This window comes from Euprymna scolopes, chromosome 13, assembly GCF_053919585.1.
Source record: "Euprymna scolopes isolate OS-2025 chromosome 13, ASM5391958v1, whole genome shotgun sequence".
In the NCBI taxonomy this organism is placed as follows: Eukaryota; Metazoa; Mollusca; class Cephalopoda; order Sepiida; family Sepiolidae; genus Euprymna; species Euprymna scolopes.
In genome coordinates, this window is record NC_136494.1 from 6,785,957 (window position 1) to 6,803,138 (window position 17,182).

At 35.0% G+C, this 17,182-nt stretch overlaps 1 protein-coding gene across 4 annotated transcripts in view; it reads right to left on the bottom strand.

Moving 5' to 3' along the window:
* Nucleotides 1-17,182, bottom strand: part of LOC145291928 (kinesin-like protein KIF9) — a 223,834-nt gene that overhangs the window by 133,639 nt on the left and 73,013 nt on the right. For all 4 annotated transcript variants that reach the window (XR_013869494.1, XM_080137840.1, XM_080137839.1 and 1 more), the window contains exons 4-5: nucleotides 5,316-5,499; nucleotides 1,160-1,243 (exon numbers count right to left, since the gene is read on the bottom strand). Coding sequence is in view for 3 of the 4 variants with exons in the window: in XM_080137840.1 (XP_079993966.1) it covers nucleotides 1,160-1,243; nucleotides 5,316-5,499 (268 nt within the window). In the remaining variant the exon portion in view is untranslated. The remainder of the gene's footprint in view (nucleotides 1-1,159; nucleotides 1,244-5,315; nucleotides 5,500-17,182) is intronic.

Consider the following 17,182-nt stretch of genomic DNA (forward strand, 5'->3'; position numbering starts at 1 on the left):
CGCTAGTTAATAATAATATGCACTTCATGTTCGTACGTACGTTATCACCTTTCACACATATTGAAACAAATAAAATTGTTCAATCAGCATTGATGGCAATCAATTTGATGTCGTTGAGATAAACAATCCTGACTTTACCTATTTTAAAATGAATTGTTCTTAAATCAAATTATGTCATCCCATCGTTTTTTCTTTTTTTTTTTAATTGATGAGTAATCACTTAGGAAGCCTAAGAATAAAGGATAACCCAATGAGATTGATAGATTGACAATTGAATGGTGATGAATAATATGAGAGGATTGTCTCTCGGTTATAGAGGTTTGGTGGCTATAATAATAACCCCTGGTAAAACTGTAATTTAATGGCCTTAATAGAATTTGATGAAAAAGTGTGTACAAGCAATTAAAATGATTTTATGTTTTTAATGTTTTTTAAGATCATGACATGCTGAACTTTTTGGAGTTAAATTCTATTTAGTATTATGCATGGAATATGAAGAAAAACTTTTTCAATGAGTAAAAATGCTAGTATTTCCAAGATGATGGCACATTATGCTCCCATCTTTGAAATATGTTGATTGTACTAGAATATTATTAGTGATTTACCTATTTTTCTGCACCCTTACACTATTCTTTCTAGACATACAACAGAATAAGTCTAATAGGACTTAACTATCTCCCCCCCCCTCTCGCACCACTTTATTTTGGCTGACTGATAAATCTGGAAATCCAAGAACATACATTGTCACACCATCTTTTTTGTGGTTTAGCTCGTTTTCTGCATCCTTCTACCATTCCTTCTAGATGTAACCTTGTTCAGGAACCAACACATTGATTGTAGCCTCAGTCGCAAAGCAGACAAAGAATAGAAAAGAACTTCAACTCTTTTTTTGTTGCGTAACGACATTTCCTCATTCTCTCGTTACTGTTGTGACGTCTCTCAGGTAATCATACTCTCGAACGTCATCCACGTCTCTAATATGATCATCTTCTTTAACGTGCTTTGTCTTCTTTTTATAGTCCTTTTCCATACAGTGATATCAGTTCACATTTTGTATGCATTTGCATCCACACACTGTTACATAGACACACTTGATCAGCAATCAATCGGTTTATGTTTTCAGAGTAAATTATAAATATGAGATTAGAAATGTACAAACCTCAATGTAAACAGAAAATATGCAATGGGATCGCGTTGACCTTCGATTATAAGAATGTTCTCCAATTGCACGGTTCGTCTCTCCCTAAAACAAACAAATAAAAATTTAGCACACGCATAGAATTGGAACTCAATATTTCAAAATCAATAAGACAATGCCTTCAAAAGTACATCATCCCCCATTTTTTTTCAAACTCTTTTTCACCCCCCCCAAATAAGACAGTTTGCTACTTGAAACGCAAACAGGCTACGGTTTGAAATCGTGTATTGGAGATCTGAGCATCGAGATATCTGTTCATATTACATTTAAACTTCAGCTATTTGTAGTACAGTCAGGGAAGAGGGAAACAGGGAGGGAATTTCAGAGTCCATGGAAATAAATTATTAGAGTAAAAGTCTTTTTGGAATTTAGGGACTTCAACAGTGAATAAGACAATGCCTTTAAAATTACCCCCCCCCACCTTTTTTAAAAACTTTTTCACCCCCAAACAAGACATATTGCCACTTAGAGCATAAAGAGCTACTTATCTGAAATCGTGTACTGGAGATTTGAGCATCGAAATATCTGTTCACATTGTATTTAAACTTCAGCAGGAAACAGGGAGGGAATTCCAGAGTCTGAGAAAAGAAACTGTTGGAGTAAAAGTCTGTTTTTTTTTTAATTTTAGGGACCTCAACAGTAAAGTGGTGGTGGGGGGTATAAGTTAACCGCTTTTTTTTCAGATGAGATTTTCGGATTTGTTTTGTAAAACATCATAATTTTTCATTTTCTACGGTTTTCTTCTGTTATGAAGATTGTGTCTACGTAAAATAATTATTTTCTTTTATGAACACTCGACATAAGAATGTGGTGAAAGGATGTGGTGAAAAAATTTAACTACACTTTTATATAAACATGAAGAGATATTGTTCTCGTAGTTATACGTAAATTTAACATTACGTTTGGAGTTGTAGATATTTTTGTGAAATTGAAGACACTTTAAATTTATTTTCTTGGAAAATATCCAAGAATTAAAAAAAGATTTGTGACGGAAAGTGATTAAAAATTATATTTGGAAACCTCAAAGAAAAAATTGAGAAAAACAAGCCGAGCATGCAGGATCCCCCCCTCGACGAATGAAAAACTTCATTTCACCATGACTAATGATTGCGCAAAAATTTCAAGGAATGTTTATTGAAAAAAAGTAAAAATAAACGAACAGACGAACGATCTTGGGGCCATTTTACCCCTATAATGGCCCCCTAGAGGGAAACCAGAGTAATCTCAGAAAATCGGTTCTGGCAAAAATTTACTTTCACCATGACAAATGTTTGTGCAAAATTAAAAGAAAAAAATCCAAGGCGTGATTATTGAGAAAAGTGTGAACGGACGAATGGGTGTGAATTACTAGGTCCAATCCCTCCTTTGTTGAGGAACCAAAAACTTGTGATAAAATGTCATTATTTAATAAAGGAAAACTGAATCCAAACGTATCCTAAATTTATTGAAAATATCGAAGAATAATCCTGAATATTTTTATTGACTAATGTCTGAATGATTAAAAAGTTTAAGCATCATTGAAATTAATATTTTTAGATTGTGAGTGAAAGTCCGTTCAAGAAGCTACTTCAAGGAGACAGCCCATCATTTCATCTGGAGAAAAAACAAGGATCGGAGCTTAAGTGATGAAAGGAGAGAAGCTTGGTTGGTAGAAAAAGATCAGCAACGCCTCTTCTGTGAGAAAGAGGCTGTAGGGAAAAGAATAACCCCCTCCAAAAAAATAAAAAATAAAGAAAAATATTTGATGTACGTAGCCGTGATGGAAAGAACAAATCATACACCAAAAATCACATAAATCAATCTATTTTTTAGAGAAAATCATTTTTTAAGCAAATATTAAGAATGGCTTTCTAAAATCTCGCAAAAATTTGAATTTTTGGGGATTATTTCTGCAAACAGAAATAGATCCAACTGAGGCTGGTATGATTGAAGCTGGAGTGAGGTTAAGGGTTGGATTCCTAATCAAAATGCAGGTATCAAATGGTATGACATAGAAATGACGTCATGTGTTTGGGAGACAGAATAAAGTTTCTAGTCATTACTGGGTAGAAGTCTAAAGATATTATGAACTGTATTTTTTATGTTGCTTACACTGAGGATTGAACCTCCAACCTTTCAGAAGAGTGTAACTTACAACTGAATTAGCACATGTCAGGATAAGTTGGCAGCAAACAGAAATGTACTGAGCTGCAGGTGGCATGATTGCAGCAAAGGGGTCTAAGGTTAGCTCCCTAGACAAATTGTGCTAGAAATGCAGGTGTTGAATGACAGAATGTAAAGATAACGTCACATGTTCGGAGGACAGAAAAGAGTTTCTCGTAAATTTGAGCCGGAAAGTGAGACAGGTGAGATGCGTCTGTCAATGTAGAGAGAATATAAGTGAATGTCACCTTGATGTCTGCCCTTCTGCATCTCTCAATTTTCATTCTTAAGACAAATAAAATTAAGTAATTAGTTAAGTAGTCTTTCTCCTGCTGAGTAATCTCTCTAAATAAAACCTTGAAAACCCAGCAAATCTTTGTTTTCATGAATGAGTAATTATTTGTCTTAAGTTAAACAGAAGGTCAACAACAAGGAGAGGATCATGGCTTCATACATGGAAAAGCGATGAATGAAAAACCTGTACATGTATAAAGACATTCAATTTGTTTTTTTCTTTTTTTATTACTCACCAGCGAAAATGCACAGGTGAAAAAAGTACATGTTTATGTAAACAATGATGTGCAAACGGTTGTTTAACGTTTAAAATGCTACACATTTAGGAGACGGTCATTAACTATACAAACAGAGCAGTGAGTTATCAACGATACACAACATGAAGAGGTCAGCAGCCAGCATCATCATAATGACAACAAACCAGGTCATAACAGCAACCATACACTCACAGTCTCAATCTACAATCAACTTGATGCATTTCAATGAATGACACCTCTAATCACATTAATAAAAACATAATATATGGCATAACAACATTGGCACACGAATTCCCATTAGATCACCAAAGTTAAACAACGTCGAGCCTTGTCAGTACCAGATGGGTGACAAATTTGGGAATACCAGGCACTGCATGTAGGAGGCAGGTGTACGGAAGATCATGATCAAGCTTGAATATTCATTGGGCAGGTCATATATGCCGCATGCCTGATTGTATATTTATATGTTGAGGTGTTCTTTAATACAGATGTGTAGTGGTCTTACTGTGCTACCAATGTAAAAGTCTTTGAAGTCTTATGCAATATTTTGCATATGTATCTTTTATTCATCTTAAGTCACAGTTGGACATTTTTTATTTGCAAGCTCATTCTGTATGACAATCATGTTGACACACCAATTCCCATTGCATCACCAAAGTTAAGCAGCATTGAGCCTGGTCAGTACTAAAATGGGTGACCATTTGGGCATTCTAGGTGCTGTATGTGCTCTCTGCTTATCTCAGCATTGTTTCCAGTCATCTTGAAACACTCCTTGCTACTGGACTCAAGCAGTGCCGATTCAGGAGAGGTGTGGTTGTATATTGCGCAACCCCTGCCTCACAATTACCATGCAGCTACCCTTACAGGGGGTATCCATTATCTTTCAAGATTGAACAGAGGCATTGAAAACATAAGCTTTCTTGCACATACACAAAATACTCTCTACAAAAAAATCACTACAAAAAATATCAAAATAACTTTCTTATTGGTATCTCATACTTTTGTAGATGTAGGAATTAAAATTGGAAATGTGAAAGACCTTAACGTTTTGCCCAATGTTGCTAGGGCTTTATCCAGAGAGAGAAAAAAAAAAACAAAAGTGGTATAAAAACTGGTATTAAAGCTCTTGGAAGCATTATTAGGAATTTGAAGACTTTGAATAAACAGATAAAACTGTTTTTAAAACATGTTAAAGATGCAAAAATATTTTATTAAAAGAACAAAAAAATGATTCAATTTTTTTTTTTTATTAATTTAAGAGTTCTATTACCTGTTTTAATGGAATTTTCGAATATCTATGTGTCTCATATAGATCAAGTGTTAGCCCCAGAAAGGGTGCCCATGATTTCTGGGTCCTTTAATTTTCAAAAACTTTGACTGAAACAAAACAAAATCTTATGACGAGCAATAAATAAGAATCATACCTCAAAGAGTAGATTGAGGGCATCTTCTTCGGTTTGACAACGATAGTAAGACAGACCACGAACGTACACTCCATCACTCTTCTCAACAATCACCAATTTGTCCGAAGAACCCGTGTCATTTGGTGGCGAAAATTTTGCCAGCAAATCATACATTTTTTCATTGTAAATTTCCAAATAGGAAATCCTGAGAAATAAAAAAAAGAAATTAAAAATTTTTTACATTCAAATAAATAGGTTGAAAGTATATTTATTAGATAGCCATTTTTTTTTTTTTATTGAAGAAAGTCTGTAATGTAGTACTTGGCCTCGGTAGATGCCATCTTGGACGACGATAGTGCCATTGTGTGTAGCCAAGAACCACACAAAAATTTCAATATAAATTTTTTTTTTAGTGAAATACATATATTACATATAAATTATATCAAGATCTTCTAGTAAAAAATATAATAAATTTATAACTTAAAATATTGCAGCATTAAATTTTTTTAATTCAAATTATAATATTATATAATCCATTCTTAATGCTGCAATGTTTTAAGTTATATATTTATTATATTTTTTACTAGAATATCTTGTCGTTTGTTTTCCAGTTTTAACCACTAGTCCTTTACTTTTCCATGTTTAAGCTTAACCATATTACTTTTCATGCTCATATTTTTCTATTGTAATATATATATATATATATATATATATATATATATATTGAAACAATCAGAATAAATATATAAATTACAATAGAAAAATATGAGCATGAAAAGTAATATGGTTAAGCTTAAACATGGAAAAGTAAAGGACTAGTTGTTAAAACTGGAAAAGAAAAGGACAAGATATTCTAGTAAAAAAATATAATAAATTTATAACTTAAAATATTGCAGCATTAAGAATTGATTATATAATGTTAAAAATTGAATTTTAAAAAAAAATGCTTAATGCTGCATTGTGGCGATGGGACAGATGTTAGAGTTTGGTTGATAGTGCGGGATTTATTAGGTTTTTTAATGTGTCTAGGAGCAAGAGACCGGTGGCAGATGTAGGGTGGCTCGCTTAAAAGTAACCTTAGTATATAATCTTTCTCTAATCAATTTTTTTAGATGAGGCAGCCCACTTAAAAGTAACCCGATCTCTCTAATCTTTCTCTTAGCGACCAACTGACACCACAAGACAAAATACAATTCTTTTTCCAACAAAATGGCGACACATGCCACACGTCTTATTGACACGAGTTCATGACATTTTTACGGAAGAGAGAACAATAAGCAAAGGGTTATGGCCACCAAGTCACCCGGACTTGTCATCATGTGATTCTTATCTTTGGGGGACTTTAAAACAAAAAGTTTATGCAAATAATCCTCACAATCTAGACCAACTAAAAGAGAACATAACCAGCATCTTTTATAACACTACAGGTAATTTAAACAATGAAAGAATGTTCCTCCTCTCTACTACATTTTTCTGGGCTACTTTTAAGTTGGCCACCCCTGTACATCAGTCAAAATGTGACAACAATACTCCATGCATTGGCGACTTATAGAGGTACAGGATACTCTCAGGTGTGAATAGTTTTCTAGCACGACAGAGAGAGCCAACCTTTTTTGGAGCAGCCTTGGTAATCCTCAATGTATTTGCCTGTGAATGTTAAGCCAAAGAGTTTAAATGAAGAGCCATGGCTATTAGTGGTTGAGAAGGTTTCTTGTAATTATTAAAGGAAAGATGTTTAGTCTTAGTAGCATTGAATGTGACCATCCATTTTTGTCTTCCCTATAGACTGGATATCTTCCTTTAAGGTTTCAGCCATTACCGTAGGTATATGTCCATTTGTTCCCTACCCCTTGTCTGTTATACAGCATGGTATCATCAACAAATACACTCATCTCGTAGACAATTTCAACAGAAGGGTCATTTATGAATGTCAGAAATAATAAAAGTCCAGGGATCGGCCTTTGTGGTACTGTAATGTTATGACGCTTTAGGCTGTGATCATAGCATAGTATCTGTTAACTGTGGCAAGCGGGGTCAAGGGTCAAAACATTATTATTATTGTTATTGTATTATTATTAATTGATTTGAGCGACGGATGGTCGCTGGATCAGTTATTATGACTAGAAGAATAAACAATTAAATTGGGGAAGAAATGATTGACGTGTGAATCACAAAAGGAATGTGAAAATAGAAAATAGATGTAAACATTATTTTGGGGTTTTGAATAAACAAATAACTACTTGTGGACATTAGGTTGGTCTGAGACACGTAATTAGGTGACGTAAGAGAACGCGTGATGTAGTTAATTTTGGAGAGATTCAGAGAGTTGAGAATTGACCACTAGAGCGGACAGACTTCTAGACAGGGGTGGACAGACACCCGCATTTACACTTGTTGCCAACATGTACATACTGCCTTATGTCGTTCAGAAGTCTAGTGATACCCTGGTGATATTTGAGGCCAATTTCTCAATTGTATGTCCCAAAGACTCAAGTCCTAATACTATTATTAGAAAAGGAGCAGAGTTGCACAGTGGAAGCACACTGGGCCCATAATTTTTTGAGTTATAAACCATTTTAGTTTTAGAAAAAGGAGAAATGTTGTTCCAAACAAAATAGCGATATCAATTCAGAGAAGTTTTGAATTGTAAAAGCTTGCAGACAAAGATGAAGAATAAAGTTTTCGGTAGATAGCCAATCCAAAGAAGTCTTGAGATGAGGAGCAAATTTCCTTCCCGTGTGAAGATGAAAAGTTATGTGCAAGAATTCTTAACAGATTCAGTATATCAGTATATTTATGAAGTGATTCCAGTTTCTGATTGATTAATAGCAGAGTGTGGTTCCATCCGATTGATAAGTACTTATCACCCTTCTCTATAAATAGAACCTTCCAATTTTTTGTAACAATACCCTCTTCATCATATCGATGAGAATCAGCCTCTTTGCTGCTTTGGTTGCTTGAGGACATGAGTAGAAAGTACTAGTCAAGATCCGTTCTTGACAATCAGCCAGACAGATTCGGGGCCAGGAACTGACCAAATACCTATCAGATTGAGGTATGCCACCTGGGTATTACCTAAGTTGGTTGGTTGTTTTTGTTTTACGGCATATCAACCCTTTTCAGGCTATTTAATGCCGAATCCAGTTATTTTGAAGAAAAATTTTTTTAATATAGTATATTTATTTTTTTAAGTCGGTTTCTATTTAACCCATAGTTGGGACCCTAACAGGTACTACCACTCCGGGTCAGAGTGGACCTGAGAGCAATGGCAATTAAAGGGTGGCTCCACACTCCCCAAAGCCCGCAAGCTGGGGCCTCACGATCGGATATAGTTTAAGGTCATATCCAGGACCAGGTATTACCTAGGAGGTCCAGGCATTGCCACTCGGCTTTCAGGTGGGGTAAGTTTATCACTTATTGTGTGAGGCGCCCCACTAGAGAATGCTGATGGAGATGCCCAAGTAATTTTTGCTAGGCCAGAGGGCCACTCCATTAGGAGCGCTGGCTGGACATCCTCACTTTCTGACCTTGTGTCACATTTTGCTGAGGTGAGCAGCCAGTAAATATCTACCCTCCGATTATATAAAAAATATTGCAACAAGCTTGAGTATGATTGGACACTCCCTTTTTAAATTTGGACACCTCAGGCCATTGCCCTGTCTTCCCTCCCTGATACTGTCCAAATAATGCAGAAAATATTTTAGGGCACTCACGCATTTAGAGGATTTGCTCAGATTCTCTCTGCTAACAACACTTTAGTTCTCTTTGATAACAACGTGTTTCTTGGCCTTCAAGCCAACCAGCCGAGTGAATGATCCCCTTCAAGATACCCATACCCTGATTCTTTCTTTTTCGTCCCTGGCTACCCCAATAATCTTGGAGAAACTTCATATACTCCCCCCCACCTAACCCCAGTTTCTTTAATCCTGCCTAGAATTTCAACCCCATGTAGAGAGCGACTTGCTTGTTTTCAGCCAACATCAAGCCGGAAAACAGTGGCCTAGAGAGGGTTGGGAGTGTCTTATCAATATTTTAATTATATATTTTGAACTTTTTTTCTCCCATCCCAAGGCAATGAAATAAAATTAAACAAATGACTTTTTATAAAATTTTATATTTACAAATTTATTAAAAAAAAAAACAAAAACAAAAAAAAACAAACATACGATATGATTTGGGTATGTCAGGTAGGACGATCCCCGGTGTGCTTGAGTTATTGTGGTGAATGAGAACTTTAGCTAGGATAAAGCATAGACTAGCAAAAGTACAGGGACGAGGATGACCATAGAAACCCTCATCCCCAATTTTTGAGTGGCCTTGTGCTTAATTTTTTTTGTTTATTTCTGTTTTATTTGCAAACTTTCAGAGTAAATAAAAAATATATAACTCAAAGTGTAGTATCTGTTCTGATATTACACTTCGATTTTTTGTTCTCAGTTAGTGGAGGAGAAATCTTTAACAACCGAGAGAACTTTTATTTTTGTTCCTTTTTCCCACATTAAAAAACGACCTTGGTGTTTAACTCTGCCCTCGTGGGGAGGCAAAATAAATAGGAACACTTTAGCTATTCTGACAGAAACGCGAATACTCAATACTCACATTTTTCACATGTACTGGATTTAAATGAAGAGTTCGTTCTCTTTTACGCTTCACTTTTTTTCCTTTGCTTCAAGAGTATCAATTTTCTTCGACCTCTCTGCCCCCCCTCCCAGTCGTAAAAAAAAAGAAAAAAAAAAGGCAGAATTCCTCACCATTTTCTACCATTTTGCCTAAAAGATGTTTCCAGTAGATCAATTCCAAAATGCCAAACCAAGGAAGTTTACCAGAATTCTTAATGGGATATTTACGTTGCACGTGTAGTAGAAGTGGTAGAAAGCCACTCAAGTTTACGACTGTCTATACGTTTGTTTATGCGATGGAAACGGAAATGGATATTTGCTCTTTTTACGTTTGGTAGTTAAGAAAATGGCCGCGTGTCGTTATAGACAAAAAACTTATGTTTCAGAATTTTGTTAATGAGGATTGAAAAATTGTATTGTTTAGGTTACTCGGATTACTGTTCTCATCTGGGGTATTATTCTCACAACGTTTCAGCCACTGTAACCTCCAACCTTCTTCAGATGCATCTTGTCAAACTCGGAAATCTTTCAACCTTCAGTGCAGGTGATACTAAGAATGCAATGACTAATTACTTTATAATAACGAAAACATAAGAAATTTTAAAAAAAATAATGCAATTAAGAATTATTTTAGATTCCTACCCAGTCATGCCTGACGGAATGAGAGCAAACTACTCCCATGGATTAAAAAAAAAAGTTCTGTACAACATTCTGTGCAGATTCCAGATCTTAATAAAAAAAAAAAAAAAAAAGATTCCAGAGCTTGATAAAAAAAAAGATTCCAGAGCTAAATAAAAAAAAAGATTCCAGAGCTTAATGAAAAAAAGAAAAACAAATCTTATTTTACATTCAACAAATCTTATTTTACATTCAACAAATTTTATTTTACATTCAACAAATCTTATTTTACATTCAACAAATCTTATTTTACATTCAACAAATCTTATTTTACATTCAACAAATCTTATTTTACATTCAACAAATCTTATTTTACATTCAACGAATCTTATTTTACATTCAACAAATCTTATTTTACATTCAACAAATCTTATTTTACATTCAACAAATCTTATTTTACATTCAACAAATCTTATTTTACATTCAACAAATCTTATTTTACATTCAACAAATCTTATTTTACATTCAACAAATCTTATTTTACATTCAACAAATCTTATTTTACATTCAACAAATCTTATTTTACATTCAACAAATCTTATTTTACATTCAACAAATCCTATTTTACATTCAACAAATCTTATTTTACATTCAACAAATCTTATTTTACATTCAACAAATCTTATTTTACATTCAACAAATCTTATTTTACATTCAACAAATCTTATTTTACATTCAACAAATCTTATTTTACATTCAACAAATCCTATTTTACATTCAACAAATCTTATTTTACATTCAACAAATCTTATTTTACATTCAACAAATCTTATTTTACATTCAACAAATCTTATTTTACATTCAACAAATCTTATTTTACATGACACGACCATCTGTGGCAACGCATCTAAGCCTGTAAATGACACAGTTCTCTCTGATTCTCCCTCCTCTGATCTTGAGCGCACGGTACAGTGGGAGAAGAGGTGGCGGGTTACTTTTAATGCATCTAAAACCAAGCTTCTATCTTTACATCATCAACGCTCTGATCCCCATCTGGCATCAATTGAAATGGATGGCTCTCATCTAGAGGAGGCTCCATGTTTTGATAAGCTTCTGGGATTGACCTTTACTCCTGATCTGAAATGGGACACATACATCAAATCTGTTGCCAAGGTCGCTGGAAAAATGGTAGGATCCTTCTACCGCTCCAGAAGATATCTCACTGCTAATGTAATTCTGTATCTATATAAAAGCCAATTACGTCCAAGGATGGAGTACTGCTCCCACATCTGGGCAGGAGTTGCTAAAAACAGCCTATCCTGCCTTGACAGAGTACAAGATAGACTTCGTGGCTTAGTGGGGGATGACCTTTTCTATTCTCTGCAACCTCTCTCCCACAGAAGAGACGTTGCAAGATTATCTTTGTTTTATCGTTATTTCCATGGCAAGTGCTCATTTGAACTCCATCCATGGTCCCCCCTGGCCAATCTTTCATGATAAACATCTGTCTAGCTGAAACCACTGTCAAAAATTTTCCCCACTCTTTAACTGTGCCAAAATCAAACCATAGATTCCATGAACAAAGCTTCTTTCTTAGAAGTGCACGCCTGTGGAACTCTCTTCCATTTGCCTGCTTCCCACCTAACTACAACTTGGAGGTCTTCAAATCCAACATAAACAAATTTCTGATGAACCGCCCCCTTAAGTAAGACACTTTATCAAATATCCAATACTAATGATTACTACGATACTATCCCCTTGATTACTGTCGACCCAATAACCCTTATACCCGAGTGGCTTCCGGCCCTTGACAAGTGGTGACTTCCATGTAAAAAAAAAACATGACAGAGTTCTTCTTTTTCCCGATTTAGTTGGATATCTTCTCAATTCACTGAACTCTCATTTTTTTTTTATTTCGGCTGGCATGTTGTACATTATGGCTCCCAAAAGTTGTTCGGCCATATTCTTCTCAAGCGCTTTCTATTGGTACATCCGATCGTCGTCAGGAGTGATTGATGATGTTGTTGTCTTGTTTATTGAGGTTTGGTGTATTTATAGTTGTTTTTTTTTATTTTTTTTTATTTGTTATTTTATTGGTTATAAAAGGTGGGTGCAGGGGCGAATTATTTTTATTTTTAATTTTTCTCATTTTATATTTATATTTATATATATATTTTTATATATATATATTTTTATATATATATATATATATATATATATATATATATATGGAGCTACGAATATGGAAGTGCTACCATAAAAACAAGCAACCACTTGCATTCTTAATGCACTTTTGCCAATAATTAAATTAATCATCTTTGCTTCTAACGCACGTCCATGGCAGAGATCACTTTCTGAGAGTTTCACACCGTTAATATCTGCAACAGAGAGATGAAACTTTCAGACCTTGAATGCATAAGTTCAGTCATCATAACAATGCAATTCAGAATCCCTTCTGGTCTATTCGGACGGAATAAAAAATAGGAAGCATTACTTTTTTATGTTACTGTCATCATCATATCGTATGAATCCAAAGATTCTATTGTTGGCATTGGTTTCCCTGATATTTTTTTAGTCAGAATTCTTTCTAGAAAGACATTGGTAATTACGGGAGGGACCACTTGAAAATTACCAACATCCTAAGTGAAAATGATTTTTGTGGAACGAACTGGATTTGAACTTGGAACACCCAGGTCGTTAGACCGTGTCATTAACCACTAGACCACTGTCACTTCCCAAAAGAACAATAATTATAAGAAACCTTCTCTACCACCAATAGTTATGGCCAATGACTCTTTATCTGAAAGTACATCTTTTAAACTCCTCGGCCTATGTTCACAGGAAACATGAGTTGGAACAATTACATTGAGAGTATTGCCAGGACCACTGCGAAAAAGGTAGGTTCTCTCTACCATGCTAGAAAGCTACTAACACCCGAAAGTATCCTGTACCTCTATAAGGCCACCATTTACCCAGGTATGGAGTATTGTTGTCATATTTGGGCTGGTGCATCTGCTACTAGTCTCTTACTTCTTAACAGGATTCAAAAGAGAGTCACCAATTTGATAGGTGCTGAACTGTCATCTAAGCTTCAGCCTCTATCCCATCGACAAAATGTTGCATTCCTCTGCCTGTTCTACAAGTACTTTAATGGTGAATGCTCTGACGAACTGCAAGCACTTGTACCCCTCTCGACGTAAATATCCCCAACAAACCCGACAAGCAGCTAAATCCCACCCCTTCACACTAGAGATCCCTAGATGTAAGAGAGCCTTCTACTCCAGTAGTTTCTTCCCCAGAACCACTAGACTTTGGAATTCCCTTCCGGGTCCCTGCTTCCCCAACTGTACTGACATGCAGAAGTTCAAGTGTAATGTGAACCGACATCTTGCTGCCCAACTCCCTAGATAGTACTCCTGTAGCTTATGTTCCTGATAGTAGCCCCCTACATCAAAGTGGCAACATGCCTTTTTTGGGGTGAAAATGTAAAAAAAAAAAAAATAATAAAAAAATAAAAATAAAAAAACAATAAAAATGTCCAAACAATGCTATAATAGTTAAATTCAACTTTTATTTTTAAATAAAAAGATGATATTTGATTTACAAAAAAAAAAAAAAAATAAAAAATATCAAAACAGCATAGTAGAAAAAATGTGGAATAACATTTTAAAAGTCCCGGGTAACACTGGGTGAGTACAACTATCTTCTCTACTATTATATAAAAGTCAATTAGTGTGTGTAATTGAGTTCTTATAGGTTCCGAAACGGCTGAGCCTATCCTTTACAAATTTCACCCACAGATGATTTATATGTCTGGCAGTGTTCTTAGATAGGTTTTGTACAGAAATTCATCCGATAAGTATCAAAAATCAAAAAAAAAAAAAAAAATCCGATCTTAAGAATAGATTTTCTCTTTTATAGATAAAAATAATTTTTACAGGGGAATATTTTGCATTACACCGGCCAAGGGAAATAATAAAATTTCCGTAAATCATTTCTTCTTGCAAAAAAAAAAAACAAAAAAAACAAAAAAAAAAAAACAACAAAAAAACCCAGATTTATTATAATCTGGAAATATAGCTTAGTGGTAGAGTATTCGACTACAGATCGAATCATCCCCTGTTCTAGCCTGGGTGTGCATCACCATTTTATTTTAGTCTTTTCTTATTAATGAGTTCAGTTTACGATAAAAGAAGAGGTAACATTTAAAATCGCTGCAAATCATTTTTTCGTTTGCATATTTTAAAACTAGACATTAATCAGAAGTAACTTTGTGTGCACGTGTGTGAGTGTGCATGTGCGAGTCGTGTGTGTATGTGTAAGTGGGTGCGCACACGTGTGTGTGGGTATGTGTGGGTGGGTGTGGGTGTGTGTGTGTGTGGGTGTGTGTGTGTGAGAGAGAGTTCCTTCCAAAACGGCTGAGCCTATCCTTTGCAAATTTCACACAAAGATAATTTATATGTCTGGCAGTGTTCTTAGATATGTTTTGTACAGAAATTCATCCGATAAGTATCGAAAATATCCGATCTTGAAAATAGTCTTAGAAGAATTATTACAGAGGGGAATATTGTACGTGTAACTGCAAAAATTCTTTTTATTTATAAAAGAACGACTATGTTTAGCCCAACTATCAGCTGACGTGATATTGTAAACAAACACAGACAGAATTTGATGAACGACATTATCATTATTACTATTATTATTTTTCAAAAAGTTTTACGAATTGGTCCACTGGGCAAATTGTTATCGTAATATATAATAATCAATAAAGGATTGATTCTATAATAATACATACGCAATCTGCATAAATTAAAATGTCATGTTTAAGCGTATTGTATGACCGACTTCTAATTTGATAACGGTGTCTTTGTCAGTGCTAGAAACATGAAAACACCCACTAATAAAACACTTATAAGCATTGTAAACGAAATCAGAAAGCTGGGATGATAAAGTTTATCTTCATGTTGAGTCATAGTTTATTAGAAACATGGGAAGGCTTTTAACACCTGAATGTTGTTTGGATAAGAATATATAATAAGCTTGGCATTAATGAAACTAACGCGTTAGATGGCACATATGTTTAAGCCATAAATATCATCAAGTTGAATCGACTATTTCTTTAGATTAAAACACCACAGCTGCACATCCTATAAGTAGTTGCTTAAATGGTTAGTAAATATTAGCGGGGGGGGGGGGCATAAAATACGCTTGAATATAATTTTCATTCATGTAAATTTCTTATTTATTACAAAGGCTATTCACTATTGAATATTATATTGTACCTAATATATAGTACTGATTTAAAAAGTTACAAAAAAAAAGACTTGGGTGCCATCAGCTAGAATCGAAACCAAAACATTTATTGCTCCAGAAATAGATTGAAAAGACTGCAACTAAATTCTACGGGCTAAAAATCACATCCCATCTTGAACATAAACCCACATCTGGATGATTTCGAAAATTCAATGATAAACCTGGTAAAGAGAATCAGATCAAAAACAAACAAGAACACTCTGACAACCCAATTACCAGAAAAATCAATAACTTTGCAAATGACGTATAAAAGAAATCCCGTATTTTCGCCTTGCTGATAAGGCTAAAAACTAATATACATGGCAGAATGATAAAATTGTTACCCTAGAAAAGACGACATGATTCCATTTCAGTTTGATGAAAAACCGGTTTTCATTTATTGTGGCAGACCATCTACTAGTTGGCCAGTTGTGTACAAATTCCTAGAACGATAGGAGCCTTCTATCATGTCTGAAAGTGACACAATGTTAATGAGCGAGATCGGAGATGTGCCGCTGTACAACTCCTGCTCTCTACCGATTCAAGTTATGACAGCAGGACCATTGCCAGCACCCTCAAAATGCAAATCCAGATAGTTCAACGCTTGAGGGCACAACTCAATGAAGTTTCCAGACACAGTTATGTCTTTAGTGATCCGATTTTGTACTCTTCCCTCACTTCCCTCACCCCCCTGAACCCACTGGATTACTTCGTTTGGGCATACGTCGAGAACATCACCAACATGACCTCCCACAACACCAAAGCCAGCCTGATTGCGTTCATCCGGCGAGTATTCACCGAGTTTCCGCCAGTGCTTGTGGAAAAGGCATGTTCCCAGTTCCAGACCCATATTGAGACAGTAATTGAGGGCGAAGGCAGCTACATTGAATAGATGTCAGCTCTACTACATAATCAAGTTACCTGAATTAATTTTTTTCAACAAATGTTTTTAAAATAAAATTGTAGTGTTCTTTTCTTTAGGGTAACAAATTTATCATTCCACCCTGTAATTACAGACCAGATTTAAATGTGGCATTCTAAGTGGGAAGTTGTGCAGCAAGATGTTTGTTCACATTACATTTAAATTTCTACATGTTGATACAGTCTGGGAAACATAGAGTGAAGAGAGAATTCCAGACACAAGTAGTCTGAAGAAAAAGCTATTAGAGTAGAAAGTTTTCTGCTATTTGGGGACCACTACAGTGAAGGGGTTGGACTTTTTTTTTTTTTTTTGATGGTTAAGTTTGTCAAGGGTATTTACCATTGAGTGCATACAGGTGTAAGAAGTTTATTGGAAGTAATTGTAAAGTAAGCACAGGGATACAACATTGCAGTGATGGGACAGGGGTTGGAGCTTGG